At 51.3% G+C, this 23,114-nt stretch overlaps 1 protein-coding gene across 1 annotated transcript; it reads left to right on the top strand.

Annotated features, from left to right (window-relative positions):
• The first annotated feature begins 1,702 nt into the window (after positions 1 to 1,702).
• LOC108918282 (PDZ domain-containing protein 4-like) lies at positions 1,703 to 22,763 on the top strand. Its single transcript, XM_018725404.2, has 7 exons — positions 1,703 to 4,916; positions 15,426 to 15,718; positions 15,970 to 16,060; positions 16,332 to 16,430; positions 16,529 to 16,591; positions 16,716 to 16,817; positions 19,360 to 22,763. The coding sequence occupies exons 1-7, from the start codon at positions 4,857 to 4,859 to the stop codon at positions 21,316 to 21,318; spliced, it is 2,667 nt and encodes an 888-aa protein (XP_018580920.2). The 5' UTR covers positions 1,703 to 4,856; the 3' UTR covers positions 21,319 to 22,763.
• The last annotated feature ends 351 nt before the right edge of the window (positions 22,764 to 23,114 follow it).

Below are 23,114 nucleotides of genomic sequence, written 5' to 3'. Positions count from 1 at the left end.
AGGAAAAGTCACCGATGAAATGATCTACATTATGTCACTTACCAAACCAAAGAGTTTAAATTTTAAAAAAGCAGCTGGAAAGAGAAAAGGTCTTTATTCTCAGGACCCCCTGCAATTTCTGAAGTCCATCCTAAAGAGCGATGACCTCCCGCTGGTTTTGTGATTTTAATGATGTAAATAAAGTATACGGCATTTCCTCTTTTTCACAATTATGTCAGCGTGATAAGAAGGGCTCCTTTTACCTGCCCTGCACTACAGCTTGTGTCTCCAGGGCACTGGAAATCCTCCCCTCTCCCGCTTGGCCTTCCATTAGCGCAGCCCCGCATTGCCTCCGAGCTGTTAACGCATGTCGTCTCCTTAGTTTACCCCTTCTTCCGCACATGGCGGCATCTGATGCGCGAATCCATACGTAACTAAGACATGAATGAAAACACACACACACACAGACGCCCAGCAACACAGGGTGCAACATTGGAGGGGGGGAGGGGACACACCCAGGAGGGGACACCACTCCATCACAAGGCACCCCAAGCGGGACTCAAACCCCAGACCCACCAGAGAGCAGAACCCGGCCAAACCCGCCGCACCACCGTGCCCCCCCCTCGCTAAGACAACTTATTTTAAATTTCCTTGATCCTGTGCTCTCTCCAGCCTCCGTGACCTTCTACACATCTTGAACACGTTACAGTATAATCGGACCAAAGATGCCGAATCCATGTTTAGAGGTGTGTAAAACGCCCGAATAAAATCTTTGCAATCCAGACTGATCATACTGGAGGCACAGTACACATCCACCTTGTCCTACGGAGAGCGGAAGTAGTGAGGATAATGGTGTGATGCACCTGTAAGATACACACTCTATTCTGCCTCCATGCTCATCCCCAGTGCTGAAACGGTCCTATTCCAGTACATTCCACCCACGCTTGTACTGTCGCTTACTGTAATAAAACACAGCACACCGAGAACTGGGCGTAAAAATACTGAATTTGCACCAAATCTAAGAAGAATCATGAAGAATATACCTTAGATGCATGAAATTATTACGCTAAACCTGCATACATGCGATGCTCGGAGGAGCCTCTACACTTATTCGTTCAGCAGGTGCTTTTCGCCGAAGCAACTTAAGAGTGTTGGGGTTACAATTATTTTACCGTTTATACAGCTGGGTAATTTTTACCGGATCAATTTCACGATAAGTACCTTACTCAGGGGTACTGTAGCCAGAGGTGGGGATCAAATCCCCGACCTCCGGATCTAAAGGCAGCACCGCTAACCACGAGGCTACCAGCTGCCCCTTTTACGTTCCACGTATGTCCCTCTACAGTCAGTATAGCGTGTAATATATGTTTTAGATGCGGTCTTGCTTGAAAGGCCGTTATGAATGCGTTTTTAGGGCCGAGTCTTTCTCTCCTTAAGGCATTCGGTGTGTCGCTGAGGTTCACCGTCGGCGATATGCGGTGGATGCGACGGTCTCTCTATCTGTCCTCGCCCCACACCCCCGAAAATGCAGATTCGCACATCACACATACTGAGAATGAGAAAAAGGGAGAGACGGAGCAAGAGAAAGGGAGCGAAAGGAGAAAAAGCGGGAGGGGGAGGAGCAGATGAGGTGATGGCAAAATTCAAAGGAGGGAGGGAGGGAGGGAGGGAGGGAGAGCTGTGGCCCACCCCACCGGAGAGAGAGAGAGGGGGGAGAGGGAAAGGAGGCTGCTGGTCGGTGGTTTCTGTTGCTCGCAGAACAAGTGAGACGGAGAAGAGCCGCGATCTCATGCGTGCGCTGAAGCTCCCTGCCCGTTTCGCACAAGTGGCCACCGAAGCCCCTCCATCAGCACGGCGCCACTCGAGCGAGTTTCCGGCATCGCTTCAACGGGAGGGGATCTCTTTTTCGGCGGCGGTCCGCTCCGCTTTTCGGTTTTCCTCCCTCGCGACCTTCCCCGCCTCGCCGGTGACCCGGGCTCCCTTTCCGAAGACCGCGCCGTGGATTTTACCGCCGCCGTTCTTCCGGCGCGTCGTTCCTCTCCTGCTCCGGACGGCCACGCGGAACCGGGCGAAGAGAAGAGCTTCGAGGAGGCAAATGCGATGTGTTTAAGTAGGGGACCGGGAAGAGTCCCTCTCCTCTCCTGTCCTGTCTTACTGTGGGCGGAGCCCTCTGGACCCTGGGCCTGATTCTGGACGTCGGTTCGAGCGAACTGGATGAGGACGAAAGATGCTCTCGCATCTCTTTTCTCTTCGGCTCACGGGACTACCTTCAAAATACACACGGATGCACCGGCAGCTCCTTCGCTTCTGTTCCCCGCCAGCCGCTCCTTCCCGTGACTGGCATCCCGTCTCGTTCGCGCCGACATCCGTCCGTCCGCCTTTGAAATAAGCGGGTCTGCGGCGGCAGGGTAAGGGCTCGGGCGCGCTCTCATTTATATTTATGAAGGTGCGGGGAGGAGAGAGAGGCACTTTGTGAGGCTGTCTGGGGCGCGCACGCGTGCTCGTCACACACGCGTGCGCGGCGGCGGCCACATGGGCGCACATCTGCGGTCTAGCCTTGACTCGAGCGTTCCGCGATAAGCCTCCCGCGCCGTGCGAGATTACAGCAGATCACTACGCTCCTGCCGAGTTTAAAACTCCCAGGACGCCGCGAATGAGGACCGTTCTAATCCGTCGCCGTGCCAGGAGGTGAAGGACCGCGTTCGCCGATGTCCAGACTAGAGCATTTCATGAAGGATTACGGGAGCGCTCTGAGGTGCATCTGATATTGCGGACGAGGAGAGGCGAAGCGGGACAGAAAGACGCCGATAACGGAGTATAATGGCCTGTACTTTTCATTTCAGGGAATCGTTCGCCGAAAGGGCCGGAGGTCGTTTCGAATAAGGCACTTAACAGATTAAAAGGCGTTAATGGGTTTAGACTGGACTTCGCAGCCGTGCGTCTCTCTACGTGACAAAGGAGCGGGGAAGTAGCCGGCGAGTAAATAAAGAGGATCAGACACGAGAGACACGCGCACGAAAACATGTTGCCGGCAAGGATTAGTGGGAAAGCTGACGCGGACGTCTAATTCGCATTGAGCCGAGCACAATGGAAGATAAAAGAATGAGTAAATAAATTAGATTAAGAATTTATTCCCTGTCCTAATAGATTTCCTTATTGGCTGCACGCCAGCACTTTGAGGTCTCCTAATAGGAGGGCGGTGGGGGTCGGGAAGGGGGGGGTCGTCGTCTTGGCCGTATATTGAATCGGTTATTGATTTTTACATTGACGGGAGAATCGATAGGTCTGATATCACTTTCGGAAGCTTAAATATGAATTAGGTAAAAGGAGAGGGGACAGGTTTGTTCCGCGAAAGGATACCGTTTTAGAAACGAAATAAGCGTGGGAAGCGAGGTTCATTGCGTCCACCTTCATTTACTACGTTCCCGAAGAAGGCCGAGAGTTGCGCTTTCATCGGTTAATAGCGGAAGCGAGCAAGTGGGACTCGGGGGCACCCCGGCGCACGCCTTCGACGCGCAACCACTTGTGCTTTGTCTCGCTCAGTCCGACGGCCTGCAAACCCTTCTCGTGTTTCGAGTACCAGCTTGACGCGCGTCCGCCTGCATCTGGCTCCACGGCGCCTCCGTCCGAACCCACTGCGCGTGGCTCAGCTCCCGCTTCTCGCCGCCTTCTTCACACGTGGAGCATTTCGCTTTTTCCAGCACCCCGGGCCGGCGTCTCGATTTCGAGAAGAAAAACGTATCCGCTGGTTTTTGATGGCAGGGAGGCGTAAAGCGGAGCGCGGGAGAGGCTCGGAGTTCCTCCCCTGAGCTGTCGAGGGGAGGGAGAACAGAGGGAGGAACTTTCGAGGAATTTCCTCGCGTCGCCGTTTGGCGGGAATCGCGTGAAACCGCTGGGATTGGGTCGCGCGGATTCTCCGGGAGGATTATGAGAAGGCTGCCGGGAGCAAGAGGCGGAGGAAGTTCCCGTTTCGATGAGGGAGCAAATCTACGGAGGACGGCGCCCGTCACCATCCCCCATCCCCAAACTCGCTCCCGACCGTGCGGCGCTCTCGCTTCTCCGGGAGAAAAATCCGGGAGGGATGCGAAATAACGAGTGCATTCGTACATGTGGGGGCCTCTTTGAGGAACAATAAAAGTAGTGAGGAGAAGAGTACGGCGATGACGTTGGCCGGAAAAGAGGATAATAGTTGGACCCTTCTGGTTGAGTTGCGCTCTAAAAACGCACGTTGCTAAGGGTACAATAGAGCGTCGGTCAAGCGGGTCAAGTTGGTTGACACGTGGAGAGCGTGCTTGAGGAAAAGTGCACTGGGATTTGAGCGAGCGTCGCTTTGCCTCTTTTCCGTGTTTCTTCGCAAGACGACCGCCTTCTCCCTTTTTGCTCTCCTCCGCCTCGTCCCCCTCCGCGTCCGCCTCCCTCGCGTTCTCCAGAGCCTAAGAATTGACTCGTCCAAGGACCTCTCGCCCGTCCTCCGGAGAGATGGCGGACGCACGCTTACCGTGAAAGCGCAACCCCGAGCGCGAAACGGCACGGACGCCGAGTGATGTTCCCATCGCCGGACTCCTCCGGATACATTTTTGGACTCTTTTTTTAATGCCCGGCTACCGCTTTGTGTGAAATAACCCCGAGCGCTGCGTTCTCAGTTCATTTCGCTCCTGGAACGAAAACGTACGAGACGGAACATGGGACTTTAAAATGCACCACTTGATGCTTTCTTCCGGAAGGGTTCGAGACCTTGTCTGCTCGTGGGCCTTGCTGCTGGACGGAGGGGGGACGCGCTTCCTTTCGCGCTAAACGCGCCTTCGGATTTCCGCGCCGCCCTGGGACCCCGGGACGCTCGCCGGCAGAGGAGAGGGAGCGACACTAACTGGGACACCATGGGGTGCAACATGTGTGTGGTGCAGAGGCCCGAGGAGCAGTGCAGAGTCATGTTCCAGGTTGGTCTCGCTGTCCCCTCCGTCTCTTTGTCCCCTCCCTGTCTCCGCTCGCGCTCTTTCCCCGCCCTCTCAGCCCACCGGCACGACGTCTCTCCTTTTTCCTTTGTGCCGCTGGTTCCCGAATGTCTCCATCGGTTCCTGTCGTGCCTCGGCGGTCTGTCTGCTGGCCTCAGCCAACCCGTCTCCCGCCACCCCCCGCCCCCGCCCCGCGCCCCCTCCTCCAGGCAGGCTGGCGATTGATTCGCTGTGTGCTGCGGTCCTGCCCGCTGTCAGACGGTCCCGAGGTCTGCGGCGCGGTCAGGCGCTCGTGCTGCGCTGCCATTGGTGGTGGTGGTGGGGGGGGTTCCTGGAAAACCAACAAGGCGCGGAGCAGCGTTACCCTGGTGGTTCGCGCCGCCAGACTCCCAGCGCAGGGTGGAGCGGGACAGTATAATGCGATGCATAACGTGATGAATGAACGTACGTGCGCCGCTTCCCAGAAACACACACGGCTCCCAGACCTGCCGTCACGTTCCTAGCCAATGGATCCGCCGGGTGAGCTCGGTGTGGCGTAGCAAATTAATTAAAATATTGACAGGTGAGCTCAGATTAATCACAATCATTGAACGGAATGATAATGTCAAGCACTTTTCTCCTTCACATTGTTGCGGCGTAAAAGCAAAATTACACAACTGTGCCGCCCACGATTGCTAAGTATTGTCTGCAGCCAGAGCAGAACAAGATGTGTCTGGTTATTGTGGTGTCCTGTATGCGCGGTTAGGGCGGATGGGGAATAATATTATGAGAGGATTTAACCTTGCATTCTTGCTTTCGTACCTTTTTGAGCAATTGATTTGTTAGATGAGGAGCTGCTCAGATTTGTTCTGCAGAGGACAAACTCTGCCTCCCTCACGTCGCGGTCCGTTTGCTCGTAGCTTTGCTTTTTTGGAAATCGGCGCTCGATACTTTGCGTCTTCGAATCGTACAAGTGATATAAGCAGCATAAGCAGTTTTAACAAGAGATTTAGCCGGGGAAGGATTAGGGAATAGGAGAGAAACGGTGCACGGTTGCCACGGTTACAGGTTTAGCAGCAGTCTCCGGGAGCGACGGTGCACATGGTGTTACAGAGGATGTCAAGACGTGCTCATGCAGAGCTGTCGCAGACACGCTGCGTTAGAAATGCACGTCGAAATGCATTTAATCCACGTTTGCTTTTCCGTACGTTTCCCTCGGAAGGACCGGAAGTTGCGCCGGCGAAATGAATTTGGCCACGCGGGCAGGCGCGTGTGCGGGACTGCGATCGACCCGCAACACGTGCTCCTCTTACGAAAATACGGCGTAAACTGCGGTCCGGGAGAAAAGGAGGATGTGGACAGAGCGAGAGAGGAATGAGGTGATCTAGGTAGAGATGGAAGCACGGATGTGGGTTCGGGGGGGGGGGGGGGTTTATCAGCGGTTTGCCCTTGGACGACAGGAGTAATTGATTTCAGCGGTTCGGAAAGCGGGGACAAATAGGCAGGCCTGAGCGCCTTCGTAAGAGCTGTCGGGAGGCGAAGGGCTCTAAATATGTATGGCTCCTTCTGCCCAAGATACGGCACATTTGAATTTAGTGAGGAATTGAAATTTTGTTGCGCGTGACTCCCCGCATTGTTCGACCCCTAATTTATTCATAAGACACTTAAGGCAGGAGAAAAGGACTTGGATCACTGAGATGCGGGTGCGGCTGCAGAGAAGCGCGAGCGGAGACGGGCCGAATTTCCGTCCTCTCCGCCGTAGGCCTCCGCGAAAGACCGTCCAACGAGGCCTCCGTGTCGAGACGCGATTGCAGTACAAAGGGCAGCCGGTAGGATAGCGGTTAGAGGTGTGGCCTTTGGACCCGAAGGTTGCACGTTCCAGTCCCGCCTTCGGCCGTAGTGCCCTTGAGCAAGGTACTTACCCTAAATCGCTCCGGTAAAATAACCCAGCGGTATAAATGCGTAAATTATTCTAGGTGTATGGACGTTTGGAGAAAAGCATCAGCTACGTGTGAATGTGTTGCCATGTGAAACTGGACAGGAGGAGCTCAGGACCAGCCAGCCCGTCACTGGCATGTCCTTCACTGCGGCCACTCGAGTTCATCCCTCCGCGGGCAGCCATCTGCCTGTCTCTGCTCCGATATGTCTCCACGCCGAGAGGACGCACGCAGCGTACGCGGTCGTCGACGAGATTGCGCCGACCGCGTGGCCCCGCTGCACAGAAATCACCTCTCCTGTCACCGACACGATGCCCCACGGGGACGTAAACAAGGAACGTCAAAGTGTCGTGGACCTGATTTGGGCCACAGATAATTCAGGTTCATCCTTGAGGCTCCGCTGGGATTTGAGACCCGCAGGTCCCGCACGGCTGGGTCGACTCCGCCAGTGCTGAGCAACGACAGCAAGGGTAATAACGCGGTACAGAGTGTGTCCGGTAACTTCCACGTGTGAAGAGAATTGTGACTTCTTGTTAAGTGCCACCTTAAACTTGTGCAAATGTAACTGTATATTGATAGATAGTAATAGTAATATTGATTGATAGATAAATAGGAATAGTAATATTGATTTACAGTACTAGCAACACACACATTTTCTGAACCGCTTGTCCCATACGGGGTCACGGGGAGCCAGAGCCTAACCTGGCAACGCAGGGCGAAAGGCCGGAGGGGGAGGGGACACTCCCAGGACGGGACGCCAGTCCGTCGCAAGGCAACCCAAGTGAGATTCAAACCCCAGACCCACCGGAGAGCAGGACTGTGGTCCAACCCACCGCACAACCCCCCCGTCCCCGGTACTAGCAATACTGACAGATAAATCGAGTGGAGTGTGTCTTCTATATATGAAAAAAATTAAACAAAAGCTCAGCAAAATTGAGACACAAGATTTCTGTGGAAAAAGTTCAAAGCTATGGAAAATGATGGTGTCCAAAGTAGGGAAAAATTTCTACACGCCCTTCTCTACACGCACTTAGTTTCTTTATGTCTCTGTGAAAAGGAATCTCTGTCCCTTTTATTCATTCATTCATTCATTCATTCATGTTTTCCTGACCTGCCCTCCGTGTCCTGAAGAGATGAAAAGAGTGATACAGAAAGTAAAAGAAAAATGCGTAAAGTGAAGCTGTAGAGTTAAAGGCGTGGAGCTGGAGGCACGCCGGTCTTAACACCCCCACAAAAGCGAGCGCAACAAAAGCGAATGGGCCGGCTGCTACGGACCACGAAATATATTTTTCCTCATAATAAATCTTTTTTTTTTTTTACTTCCCAAGGGAATATGGCAGCATTGCGAGGGGCAAATAAAGACCATGTATCTGTACAATATCCTGTTTGCAATTACTCATTTTTCCTCGTGCTGTGCTGAGCAGTAGTACAGCAGTACCGTAGTACCGTAGTAAGAGTCAGGTGCAGGACCGCACAGTGTATGCAGTACAGTGTTATTCTTCCTCCTCCTCCTCCTGTCTCCCATGCTGCTGTTCAGTCTGCATCCCGCCCTTCTTTCTCTCCCCTCATGCTGTAGAACGTGTCTCAATGGGATACCGTTGTCATGGCAACCAAAGTCATTAAGCACTTAATGTGCTTTTTCACACTGACATACAGACAGACCCACACAGACAGAATCTATATATAGGTACACAGACACACACCAGCACAATGTAACAGATGTGTATTTACCACGGTATTAATACACTAATAAATACATCAGCTCTTATGCCGCGACTGATTTGAAGGGTCACTAATACAGCTATCCGTTCTGACAATTCTTTCCTTGCTCCATTTGTAACTTTTCTCCGTATCTGACAAAAATTAACTTTGACCACTATTGAGCATTGTCCGCTTCTACTTCTTTATACTATTTTGTTTCGTTTTCTTTTTTCTATCTTTCTACTGTTGCCTGTTTCTGCTCTCTTTTCCTCTGTTCTCCGATTCATTTTTTTGGCTGAAAATATTCTTCACATCTTTTATTTGTCGTGTCCCAACTACAGCGTCTTCCATGCAGTCTCTTCCACGAAATCTAAGACAATAATAATAATAATGGAAAATGCTCCAAATGGAGAATGTCCATTTCTGACAGCACGGTGAATAGCAAATAACACGGTGTAGTTTGACGCAATTTTCCGAGGTCTTTGCCATCATGCTTAAGGGCCAGGAGATATTTGGAAGCGGACGTCCTCAGGGACGTGCGTTCGGACATTTCTTTGGACATTTGCAGCGAAATCCCAAATCCACATGAACGCCTCCCTGTCGCTGTCCATGAATTTGAATGAGTCCGCCAGCCAGTGTGTGGGCTGCAGTGTGTGTGTGTATGCGCACGCCCATCTCCGCTGGGGCACCCTCATTTTGAGACTAATACCTTGATTCTGGTTATGTGATTGATGGAGGCCGCAGGTCAGTCAGCAGCAGGGGTGGCGGCCGAGGAAAGGCTGGTAATAGAAGGCGATAGAAGAGGCTCGGTGCCTTCGGGTGGGTTTCGGACAGGGAGGAGATAAGGGGTGACGGGGTAACAAAGGCAAAAGAGGGGGTGCGGAGGGGAAACGATAAGGACGAGGAGCAATGAGAGAGAGGCGGACAGCTGCTGTGAGCAATATACCGAGGACACGTTTGTACCAATCAGTCGAGAGAATTAAACATTATTTGTACAATAATACAAGAAGATGAAATCATTTATAATGAAAAATGGCCAGTCTTATGGAAAATGATCGATGGGCTGAGTCCAGAAGGTGGAATCATATACTGAACCCCAGGACCTGGGAGATGCGTTCGAGGAGGTATTTCTGGCTAAGCAGTTTCTGTGTAACTATATAAAGAGCGTTATGTGGCTGCAACACATTGGAACCCCCAGATATGGAGGTGTTCAGGCTTGAAGGACCACAAGCCAGGGCACAAGTGATGATTTAGGGTTTACAATAACAGCAGGCAACTACTGCTCTGCTCGAGAATACCACAGTCGGTTAGGCTTTTATGTTGTGGGTTGTCAAGATGAAAATCTCCGCCGGAGTCTTACCCTGGTACAGTTAGGGCCAAATTAGACTGCAGACTATCAGCTGGGTCATCTTCATTCATTTCCGATCTTAGGTAATATTCTCTACTTGCTGGATTTAATAAAGAAAGTGGTGAACCACAATTAAAAGGGGGGTGTGGTGGCGCAGTAGGTTTGGCCTCTGCTGGGTCTGGGGTTCGAGTCCTGCTTGGGGTTCCTTGCATCGGACTTGCGTCCCCTCCCCCTCCAACCTTATGCCCTGCTGCCAGGCTAGGCTCTGGCTTGCCACGACCCCTGCTTGGGATAAAAGGTTTTAGTCAATGTGAGTGTGTAAATCACAATTACTTGCTGGGTAGTAAAAGTTTTTTCTGTACTACAGCCCCCCCCCCGATGTCTTTATGTCTGTTGGATTCTTATGATGAAGGATATAGGAGAGCGTAAGTGAATTTTCTTCTTGAGCCAAGAACGTTTGCAGGTTGAACAGTTCAGAAAAACTTGTGGGATTTAATGCAAAGCTCCAAAGTGAACCTTTGGCTGCTGGGGTGGGGATGCAAAAATATATGGAAGCTCAGCGTTATTTAGATCAGCCAAAGAAGACAAGGGGTCGTGTAGCGGTTTGAGCTGCTGCCTTTGGACCCGAAGGTCGTCGGTTTGAATCCTTTCTCCAGCTGTAGAACCCTTGCACAACGTATGCATGCTAAATTGTGCCAGTAAAAATTACCCAGCTGTATAGATGGGTGAATAATTATAAGTAGCTTAACATTCTAAAGTCCCTTTGGAGGGAACTGTCAGCTAAATGAATAATGATAAAAATTGGCACCCGAGTGAAAAAGAACCCAATTCCAAAAATGTCACGAGAAGCATTTTCACGAAAACTTTACTTAATTGCATTCTTTAAGAAATGGAACCATTATAATATATTATTACAATTACAGAAAATTATGCATTCAGGAAATAATGCTTTGGAAAGTAATGAGCGGTACTTTGGAGGCCTATGAAAGCTCGGCGAAGAAGGAGAAGCGATGAAAGAGCGAGATCTCGCCCTGCCGGCGATGGCGTCGAGTAGGGGAACCGCGTGGAACTACGTGACGTAACTATAAACTGAAGCCAGGCTGAGCTCCTTCTTACACCTCTTCATATTTTATTTATTGAGTTTCCGCGCTCGCCTTTTGTCTGGCTGCACAAAACAGGTGCAGGCAAATAATTACTGACAAAAAAAAAAACTCATCTGCTGAGTGCAGGTATTTCGGTTCTTCGGCAAACCTGGGGAGCACAATGTTTGCCGAGGAAACGAGCGTTAAACTAACACCATTAAATGTGCCAGTGCCACGGAGCACATCGTCTCGTCATCGTCGTCATCATCATCATCGTCGTCGTCTTCGTCACCATCGCCCCCGCTTCTCTTCCCTCCCTTTTTAGATCTTCTCTGCTTTCTCTCTTTCTGTCAGTTTAACATTCAATCTCTCCATCGTTAACATTCACACACCTCTATCTGCTGCCCCCCACCCCTCTGCCTCCCCTGCTGTGTCACTCCGCAAATTACAGCTCTTGCAGGAATCGTCAAGTAGACATGTGTCAAACGCGTCAGATTTCGGCACGTTGCGGCGCATCCTAAACACGCGGCACCGCACCTTCCGCACACACCTGTTCGTTCACCTGTTTCCGCTGAGCAGCTCCGAATCTTTCAGTGTAACATCCTGTAACTTCAAGGGGAGACCGAGCTCACACCACGTTTCCAGCTTAAAGAAACAATATTTACATTTACAGTGGTGCTCGGTAGTATGTGAACCCCTGGCGTCCCTTAGTTTTACCACGAAACGGTTATTTAGTGAGAATCGGTGCTTCTCATGCGACATAATAGGTGTGTAATGACCGATTCCATATGTTGCTTTAGAGGAAATCATGCTGTAGTAAAAACACAGTACTAGTTCAGGTGCAAAAGTGAACCCCAAATTGCTATTATTTAAACCAAGTAGGTAAGTAGACTCAGGGGTGTAAATCAGAGTCTTTTATTCATTTTATTCATTTAAGATTTGACATTTAGATCTCAAGTTTATTTTCATATTGCACACAAGAATAATGACCATCCCTCTAGGGTTCACATACTTTCAAAAACTATTGCATTTATATTGCTGTACATTGATGAAGGAGGTAAAACTTCTTTGCTCTCAGTTTTCTTTTACTTCAATTTTCGCACCTTAGTTTACGGATATAGGTTAAAAACGAGAGAAGCGTGCGACACGGCTGGCTGAACTTTTTGTTTCGGATGACAAATATGAAAGTAGGTAATAGCAGAATGCTTTTTAGCGAACATCATTTATTTAGTAGGCGAGCATGAATGATTTATATATTATTTATCAATAAATAATAAATACCACCATTATTATTGTTTTTCCTTCGACGTTTGAACGATGAAGACGAATGCACCACCGCAAGCCCGTTCTCAAACCAGCTCGCGTGACCCAGAACGGAAAACGAGTAACTGAATGCATGAATAAATAAATGAATGATCAAATTATTATGTGAAACGAGTGCGGAAGCATCGCTGCTCGGGTACCCCAACGTGAGCAAACCTCGTCTCGCAGTCTGGTCATGTCCGCCGCAGGAGCTCGAGCCTTTCCGGCGGCACGCGGCGGGCTCCTTCGCACCTGGAATACAGGGAAATGTGTCTCTGGAGGCTACGGTGAGGCATGGCCACGCTGAGCCGGGGGATAGAAGATATAATTCTGTAGTGTTATTGAGGTCCACGAGGTTAAAGGCCTGCATTTCTACGACCCAGGGGAGGACGGATGGAGTGGTCTACTGCGGTAGTACTTTCGGCGGGGGGATGCCGGGCGATTGCGGCTAAAAACGAACGTCAAATGTCATCCGAGCAGCGCTGACATTTACCTGTACGGCTTTAATTTGCGATTCGGACTCTGTCCCTCTGCCACTCTCGTTTCCCACCGGCTCTTCGTGCTGAACCGCGTTGCAGCGGTGGAGCGGAGAGAGCAGGGAGCTCACTGACCCGGACCTCACCGTCTGCCCTCCAACTTACAGAGGAGGCTGAATATGCATATATGGTGCGTGTCAGGAGAAGGTAGAGGGGCAGCAGGGATGGCTGGTTGTGTGGTGGTTAGAACTGCTGCCTTTGAAACTGAAGGTCACAGGTTCAAATCCCACCTCCAGTTGCATTACCCATGAGTAAGATACTTACTCTAATATTTCTCCAGTAAAAGCTACCCAACTGTGTAAATAGTTGTGGGTATCTTCATGGTGCAAGTTGCTTTGGAGAAAAGCATGTGCTAAACAAAAATAAGGTCCCAAGTAATGGGGGCTGTGGTCCATTAGAGTGTCCGGTCATTATCACACCAGTCCGAGCAGAGAACAGGAGTTCTGCTGGTGTGTGTGTGTGTGTTTCATTTACAGCTGGAGAGAAATCCTTCGGGGACAGCCCTGCCATTAAAGGTTTGATATTTAGGATAAAGCGTTTTGTTCGGCTCTAGTCCACTGACGTCCTGCAGTGCCGATCGATGGAATTAATGTACCGTACTGTAATGAACTCGAAAAGTGATGAGATGTAGGGATGGGAAAGACCCTCCCGCCAAATACAGAAAACCTCACTCCCAACTTGTCGAGGGGGACATTTCGAAAAGAGGCGCGGCACCAAGGCGACACGCGGAGCCCAGCGGGTGCGTCTAAAAAGTAGGGTTTGCTGCTTTCCAAGAGGGTCTGACGTAAGCGACAGGTTAAAGGACTTTTCTGTGGCTGATGAATGGAAAAGAGAGGGTGCAGGAGGGGTTTTCTCCTTCTGCAGAGACATTTCATCTGGCAAGGGCAGCAATCATGATGTATTCAGAGAGGGTGTGCACTTCGGGAGGTCCGGCATGCTGGCCCTGGATCGGCCGCGTGCCGCAAGCCCGCCGGAGCCGTGCCTTCGGGTGGGCCCGGCGCCTTTAAGCTCGCTAATTCCGTACCGTCGATCCGCACGTCGGCGCCTCTTTCTTCTGCCAAGGCGCACGGGAGACGGGCTTCGGAGGGAGCCCCGAGCGATTGCGAGAGAACGGCGGCGGAGAAGCGCGTACGTTCTCGTCATTGCGAAGACGGAGAAGTGACAGTACGCGTCCCGATGGCGTGAAATAGGATGCGGCGACAAACCCTAGGAAAGAGCGTTAACGCAGAGTCTACGCTGAGTGCACGTCCTATAAGGGCACTTACAGTGTGTACGAGGCCTTCAGAAAGCAACGGAACGCACTTTGTGCCAAAGCTGCAGGGGAGAGCTACTACTTTGTACAAAAGGGTTTGCGTGACACTAAATATGCTGGTGCTCCGAAGTGCGTGAACCCTACAGGGACGGTCATTATTCTTGTATTAAAGCGATTAGCACACATTCGCTTGCCTCACAATAGGCATTGACTGCTGGGTAATTTTTACTGGAGCAAGTTAGGGAAAGTACCTCCCTTAAGGACCGTACAGCTGGAGGTGAGATTCAAACCTGCAACCTTTGGCTCTAAAGACAGCAGCTCTAACCACTACACCACACCACCCTCTCCTACTTGCTATAACCAGTGCAAGTTGAGCGTCACTTATTTTTACACCCGCACTACATCCGCACTCCTCCGCACACACACGATTTCCTCGGAAGTAACACGGAATCGGTCATTACACACCTGTTACGTTACGTTACGCAACCATTTCGCTGTGGAACTAAAGGACACGAGGGCTTCGCATATGTTCGAGGACCACTTTTTCAATAGCGCACGACGTTTTGTTCTCCCTTACGCGTTTCGTTACTTACGTGTCGCTACTTAATGCCGAATAGAATTTCCCATTAATTTCCTCAGATGTAGCGGAAGAAATGAATCCGAAATAATCTTCTCAAGCACGTCTGGTCCTCCAAGCCCTCAGCTGCTCTTAACGTCCTAACGGCTGGCGGTCATTGCCTTGACCAGAATGGACCTGTCTCACCCCTCCAGATGACCCCTTCTGATGGGCAAACTCACATATAATACTGCAGCGCGAAGCTTCTTCTTCTTTGTTTGTGGAAGCAGAAACGACGTCACGTGACGGTTCCTTTTAAGCATCACGTGTGCAGAGATGCTCACGTTTCGCTTTTCCTGCGAGGACCCAGCTTATTGCTCTTTGGACACTAACGTCTCATTTAGCAGAGCTTCTCAGCCAGGCGCCGCGCTCTGCCTCGCGCTTTCGGGTCTATATCCGTCTGTTCCTCGCTGCCTGCATTGTTACGGTACAGTACAGTGTCTAATAAGCCCCCTCCGAGACAAAGGGCCCTCGTGGCTTTAGGGGGCTCCGTAACCAATTACTGCTCCCTGCTCCCATCTGCTCATCGCACCGTGGTTTTTTGTTCCCTGCGCCCTCCTCCCTAACCAGTGCTCCACATCTACTCTTATTCCTCAAATTAATTTTATTTATTTCGGAAGCTCATCGCCTTCTCGTCCGGCACGTTCCTCTCCGCTCCTGAACTTTACATCGCTTCCCATGGCGGTATGAATTTAGACATAGGCGACACGTTCACCACACTGTGGCCCACCCCTGCCGCAGGTCAACGGGAAGGACGTACCCCGCCTGAACCAGGAGCAGACCCTGGAGGGCCTGCGGGCATCCCGCGGGCCCCTGATGCTGCGGAAGGGCCCCCGAAGGAAGAACGGGGCGGCGGGGGGGGGCCCGGCCGCGGTCGCGGCAGGGCCTGCGGACTGCGTGGACAGCGGCACCCAGACGGACATCAGCTTTCAGCACGTTCTCCCCCTCAGCAGGGCGAACCACCCCCGGGCAGGGGCACCCCACTCGTCGCTCCCGCTGCCGCCCATCCTGGAGCCCTACGAGCTGAACGAGCTGTGAGTATCCGCGCAAGCGCCACGTTGCGGCCGGGGGCACTCGGTCACCTGAAAGATTTCAGCTCAAGCCGTGAGCAACACCCGGCTGCTGTAGCAAGGCGTTATAGCAGCAAGGTTCCTTAGTACCGTAGCAACAAGGTGCTGCCGCAGACTGATTCCAGTAAAAACATTCAGCTGTGAAAAATTTAAACAGAGTAAAAAGAAAGGTAAAAATAACAGGGCTGCACCTGAATTCTGTCTCCTCTGAACAGCCCGCCTCTGGAACACGAGTACTACGACGCCAACGACTATTTTGACGTCGCTCAGCATGAGGTGGACAGGCAAGATGAGCTGGAATATGAGGTTTGGGAGCTTTTTTCCCTCAAATTCAAATTCACACACAAAAACAGCCTCCGCCTGGTCAGACCCCCGTTCCTCGCGTTTCTTCTTCTCGCTCCGTTTTCATCTCCGACAGGCAAACGCCGACACTCATTCAGTCCCCTGCGTTACATTTGCGTCCTATTTGCCAAATGTTTCTCAGTAGACTCAAATGAGAGAAAAAGAAGGGAAAAGGGGAACCTCCTGTGGAGCGGAGCTCCGTCTAACCAGCATCTCCATCTTGGTCCTCTTCCAGGAGGTGGAGCTCTACAAGTCCCGTCAGCAGGACAAACTGGGCCTGACTGTGTGCTACCGCACCGATGATGAGGAGGACCTGGGCATATATGTGGGCGAGGTCAGAGGAATCCTGGGTAGACAAGGGGGGGTGGGGGGGGCTCTCGTCATAGCACCGTGGGACCTTTTGAGCCTCGTTTGCCTCCTCTCCTCCTCCAGGTCAATCCCAACAGCATAGCGGCTAAAGACGGGCGCATCCGAGAAGGAGACCGGATATTGCAGGTACCGCATCCGACGGCCAACGCCGCAAACTCCTGCTTTGTCGCCTTCCACTCATCCCAGATTCCAGCGTTGTGCTTCATACAACTAACACATGATGAGTAGCTTCACCTTTCTGCTTTTCCAGATCAATGGCGTGGACATACAGAACAGGGAGGAGGCGGTGGCCATCCTCACCCGAGAAGACAGCACCAACATCTCCCTGCTGCTGGCCCGGCCCGAAATAGAGGTGAGGTGGCACCCGGATCCGTACCACCTTTTTTTTTTATCTCCACTAACTGATTGCAGTAAAAATCGATGGGAACGATCCAGGTCATCGCTGTTGTCGGGGGGCAGCAGCGGTGCAGACGAACCCTTTCGGCGACCTCTCCCGTCAGTTGCACCGCCCTTCAGCCTCATCGAGGGTGGTTTTCAGACCCAGTTTGTACTTTCCGAGCGACGTTAAGGCGAAACCTAGCGGCGGGACGATACGGCCAGCATACGATACAGACATGAGAGGATGCTGCAGAGGAGGGGAAATAGTGTCCCGTGGACAGCACAGAGCCCTATTCCCCAGTACACAGCAAATACCATCATTAGGAAGGCAAAGAACGGTAGAGAACAATAACAAATTGCTGGCGCGGCTTCAGCAGCACAGCATCAGCACAATTGCTCCTCCTCTCCGAAAGACGGATGAAGAGAAAAAATTAGCGTATTTGTAAATGTCAAGTTCGAAATGAGCAAATCCCACATTGTCCCGCGCGGATTATAACGGCGGCAAAGGGGTTACAGGCTCCAGTGGCTCATCCTTTATTGGATCGGGCAACAGAGGTTGGTTAGATTACGTCGGTTCTCCGCTCAGATGAAAAGGACAGGAGGGAAGGCAGAGTTAAAGAGAAGCAGACAGGTTTGTTGAGGGATGGAGGGGGAACGGGTAATGTAATGGGGGAGGCACCACCAGGGAGGGGAGAGATGGGAGGAGGGCATTTGCTTTCAGTCCACAAGCATGCAGATCCTTTGTTCCCTCAAGGTCACTTTTCCAGGGAGACCCACACATGCTCAGTGCACTCCCGCTGCTGCTCCCGCTGTGTCAGACACCGCAACACGCATCTTCCGCTGGATCCAGCGGGACACGTCCGTGACGGCGGCGGCGGCAACGTGCACGCCACCCCACCGGCACACACCCTGCGCGACACAACCGCCGCCACGAAGCCACACACACACACACACATGGTTCACGTAGCAAACAAGAAGCAAATGGTGCTACAGATCGCACGTTCACCTCGTTCAATGACGGCGAAGAGGAGACTCGTAGAACACTCAATTCCAGTTTCACACAAAAGCGTTGACCTAATTGCGATAGTACAAACCAAGGGTAACAGCGTAGTGTAGACATCTCTATGAAAGGATGAGGGACCCCACCCCCACCCTAACCTATCTTTGTCCTATTCTTAGACGCTCCGATCATTTCCCAGAAGGCAAGGGAGGGCAGCAGTTTAGCGAAGGCGGAGAATAAATGGCATGAGGACAAAATCAGAAGGAAAAAACAGGGAAAGGAGACAAATGGGGGAACGAGAGACGGGGCAGGTTGAGAAAGAGTAAGCGAGAGCAGATTAAAAGCTCACTAGGCTGTCGGGGGGAACACGGGCGAGATATTAAGCCTGAACCTGAGAACAATTCCAATTAGAACGGAATCAATCGCACTCCTGATAAACACACTCTGGACTCTGCCAGCTCCCATTACGCTGCGAGTGTGTCGGAGAGCAGGCGGACTGCCGAGGACGTTCGTGCAATAGGGCGGCATACGAAACACAGTCTCGTCGTAACGAATTCCAGGGTCGAAAGGTTATACCTGTTCTAAGGATGACAAACCTTTCACGCCACTTGACGTTTTCATTCACGAGTCAATCAATCACAAGCGCTTCCGTTGACTTCAGTCGACCCGGTTTGGGCTTATCTTGGCAGCGAATGGAGGAGCCAGGCTGACGTGGTTGGAGGTGTGAAACAGGAGACGGTAAACAGGACTGCAGGTCTATTGACATGGTGCCCTAGATTCAGAAGTTCTTTCTGCTGATGCAGGACCCTTCGGCACGGAATGCACCTTGACACAGATGGCTCCCTGAACCTCCCGCTGATAAAAGTGTCCTCTTTAGTTGGCTGCCAAGAGGACTTGCCAAGGGTGCAAAAACACGCTCAGAATTACATTGCCATCTAGTGTGTGCGTGGGAGAAATCTCAAAAAGTGACATTAAAGTATAAAAGAGGCTTTGTAGCTCCTTAATGGAACCTGGGTTATAACCCCTTGTTTCCTGCGCTGTCTACCGTCGTTCATGCTAAAATCACCGTACAAGGCACATCCTGCCTTTTCTTTACCCTATTCTCTCCAAGAACTGTTGAAATAAGCACCATAAGAAATTAAAAAAAAAAAAAAAAAAAAACAAAACATCAGTAGATGACACTGCCACAAACAGAAACCACTTGTCCCGAACGGGAGCCCAACCCGGCAAGACAGGGCGCAAGGCTGGAGAGGGAGGGGACACACCCAGGACGGGACGTCGGGACGCCAGTCCGCCGCAAAGCACCCCAAGCGGGACTGGAACCCCAGACCCATCAGAGAGTGGGACCTGGCCAAACCCGCTGCGCCACCACACCCCCCTCTGCAACAAACACCACGAGCCAAACTCATGATCGTGATTCTTCTGACTGGTAAACTCTTTCCGACAAAAACAGAATAACCGCTGAATACCTGCAGCTGTGCACAGAAGTAACACTCCTCCCCTTATTTGTCTACAGAAGGACAACCAGTTGGATCCTGATGAGCTGGACTTGGAACTGCAGGCTGGATTGCAAGCACAGGCCCTGGAAAGCTCTGCCCATCTGCCCAGCCCCTACAGACTGATGAATGGTGGTACCTTGGTGTTCGGAGGGCGGGGAGGTGCGGGGACGGAAAGGCGCGGTTGGTCTTCCCAAAGGGATGCACCGGTTTTGCGGCACACCGTCCTGAACAACAGTCAGGAGCTGGACAGTGGCGTCGGCCGCACGGACGAGAGCACCCGCAACGAAGAGTCCTCGGAGCACGACCTCCTGGGGGACGACCAGACGAGCGCCTCGAACACTCCTGGGAGCATGCGCAAGTTCCGAGCCAGCCGGGGAGATACCCCACCCTTGTTGCGCTCCCGGGAGTTCCACTTCAGCACTGACTCGCTGCCAGGCCTGGAGGGCGGAGTGGCTGGGGGCGGGTACTCCCCAGACCCAGTGACCGTAGTAATGATGCCCGGTCTGACGGAGGAGGAATGCGAGCGGTATCGCGAGCTGCTCGAGATCAAATGCTTCTATGAGAAGAACGGGACTGCAGTGTTGGCCCCCAGGCCAGGGATGGAGAGGGGCCACGCAGCCGGTAGAACAGCCCTGGATGTCAACCGCAACGAGGGTGCGATGCAGCACGAGCTGGCGCTGCTGGAGGAGGAGCTGCGGCACCTTGAGTTTAAGTGCCGCAACATCCTGCGTGCTCAGAAGATGCAGCAGTTGAGGGAGCGCTGCATGCGGGCATGGCCTCTGGAGGAGGAAGAGGTGGGTGCAGCTGCTCCAGGGAGCTCTGGCATGCTAGGCAACGATGACCTCTTGCACCACGAGCTTTCGGACATCACCGAACTCCCCGAGCGCGAGAAATCGGACAAGGAGAGCACTAGCGCTTACAACACAGGGGGAGAGAGCTGCCGGAGCACCCCGCTAGCCAGCGAGCACTTCCTACCAGCAACCCCCTCTTCCCGAATGCCTGGCACTCACAGAGAAAGAGGGGGGAAGGGCCAGGCCACCCTCAACCACTCCTACATGTCTAGCAGGGAGCAAGTGGAGGGGAAAGGACCTGCAAGCCTTACAACCAAGTTCCGATCGCTGTCCCAGGATGGCTGCACCAGGAGACCATGCGAAGGAAGCACAAGGAGGAGCCCCAAAGCCAGCAGCACATTGGACCGAGGAGGTGGGCGCAGCGCGGAGACAAGCCCCTACTTCTCCCGGCGCCAACGTGGGGCCAGGTTGCCAGAGTGCTACCACAGCTGTGAACAACTGAAGGCTCCCTCTGTCCCTGAGAACCAAGAACCTAAAAATTATGGGGCAGAAAGCCAACCTGGGAGTGCAGCTGGGGGTGGGGATGAGCACTGTGGGCCACCCAGCACTTGCAAGGACACCCTTAATTCCTTCAGCACCCCAGTTCCAGATTTCTCCAGTGCACCAGCCCCTCTGCCGCTGCCCCCTGCTTCGCCACGGATGGAGTGGAAGGTAAAAGTACGCAGTGACGGTTCACGCTACGTGGCCAAGCGGCCCGTGAGGGACCGTCTCTTGAAGGCACGGGCTATGAAAATTCGAGAGGAGCGCAGCGGCATGACCACAGATGATGACGCAGTCAGCGAGATGAAGATGGGCCGCTACTGGAGCAAAGAGGAGCGCAAGCAGCAACTGATGCGTGCACGGGAATACCGGCGCCGTCGCGAGTTCATGATGCAGAGCCGCCTCGACTGCTTGCGTGAAAGGGAACAGCAGTCTGGCGCTGCCCCAGCCGACTGCAGAGGGACTCAACAGGGGATGCCGCAGGAGGCCACCATCCTGGAGCTCAGCCAGAGGAAGAGTATGAGAAAACGGAACAGGAAGATCCTGGACAACTGGATTACCATCCAGGAGCTGCTGGCCCATGGCACCCGCTCTCCTGATGGCAAGAAGATCTATAACCCCCTACTGTCAGTCACCACTGTGTGAGGAGGAGGAAGAGGAGGAAGTGGCTATCCAATGCCTGCTGCTACCAGAGTATTTTGGATGTTTGGACGAAGAAAAGAGCACGGTCCTCACCAGCGGGTTACACTGACTGCTTCCCAGCAGACTGGAGAAGGAGGAGGAAAGAAGTGAGAAACAAGTCTGCTGTGTGCGGTAAACAGTTGCTCTTGTCTAGGGCAGAGCGTCTCAGGGGACAGAGAGGGTACATGTATGAGTTTCCAAGAAGCAAAATATGAAAGTGGTGGCAAAAAGCTCATAGAGAAGAGCGTGAAGAGACGTAAAAGTAAGGTTTCTAATAGCAGAAATTCTAAAATTCCAGCCTCCAGATAGACCTGCAGTCACCAGCCCCAACCTGCCAAAAGTTTCTTGAATTGCATTTTCAGGCTCGCTCTTGTACTGGGCTGGCATGTAGCAGGTAGTTCTATGACGTGAGATTGATGGTCTGCAGCCCCAGCTCGACATTCTGGGAAATACAGATGAGGTTGATGCACCGCTGCAGTCACACCACCCTAGTGCTGTGATTCACAAGAGGTATCTTCTGAAAGGACCATTTCAATAGAGGTGAAGAGAAGAAAACAGCAGAACTCACTTCATGTATAAACAATTCTGTGAAGGAAAGCAACATGGATAAATTAGGGATGTGTATGTCAGCAGTCTATCAGAGGACTGAGCCTGTCAGTCAGAGCAAAGATGGTAACTTGTAGAAAACTGAAATGCAAAAAAAGAAGCACAACTGGCATCTGACAGAAAACGGCATTTCCTAAAGACAGTCAAATGGGTTTACAAGCACATGGTCACATTGGACAAAACATGCATCATAAAAAATACATTGACTTGATACTGAGGTAGACAGGCTCAATGTACCATGTTAGTTGCAGGCGAAAAAGGTGATAAAATTACTATTTATACATGAAACATAGACCGAGAGCTGTTAAAACGTTCCCCCCCACTCCCCCACTGTTACTCAAACGTAAGCACAGGGAACCGGCATCATTTAGGACAGTAGTACAAAAAAAAAAAGTACAAAAAAAAGCACAAACAAAAGCGGTAATTTAATGCTGATTTCAAAACTTACTCAAGACATAACTGATGTAATGACTTTATAAGTGACTTAAATTTCTTGTATTTCTTATAATGTATCTTGCTTAAGACAAAATCTTACAAATTGGTTAGACCAGTATTAAAGTGGGTTGTTTTTGTTATTGTAAATGATCTGCATGGCGAATACCTTTGTAAAACTGAAACTTTCAAAAACATATTCAAAAAGAAAAATTTGCCAGCTGCTGTGATTTGCGTGGCTGCTTTGTGTTAGAATGTAGCTTTTCTTCCTTGAGTATTTCACACTGCCTATTTTTTTAATGGGAACTTTCCATTATTCTGTAAAGTGCATTTGTATGTTCGGTGTATTGTAGAAGAGACTTGTGTTCTGACTCAATGAAATGTTTTGAAATTAAACTTTTATAGACATAACACCTATGATGTCATCTTCTGCCATACTTCATTTCCTGCTTCCAGTTATCGTAGCTTCCAAATTTCAAATAGATCAACTCATGTTCAAATTACACAAATCGAAAGCTGTCAAATTTCAGGCCACTGAAAGTAAAACTGACCAGAACTTCTTCAAAAAGACATGGGAAAAGAGACACAGGAGTCTGGGATTCCTAAAACAATTCTAAATTTTTATTTCTAAACAAGAGGGGAAAAAGGCAACAATGAAACAAAAATGTTTATACTGAAACCCATGAAAGTTCTGTGTCTGCAATAATATCAATACCAATAAT

Source organism: Scleropages formosus, chromosome 22 (assembly GCF_900964775.1).
Source record: "Scleropages formosus chromosome 22, fSclFor1.1, whole genome shotgun sequence".
NCBI classification, from domain to species: Eukaryota; Metazoa; Chordata; class Actinopteri; order Osteoglossiformes; family Osteoglossidae; genus Scleropages; species Scleropages formosus.
The sequence above is the reverse complement of the archived record's forward strand: the minus strand, read 5'-3'. Positions and strand labels throughout refer to the sequence as shown.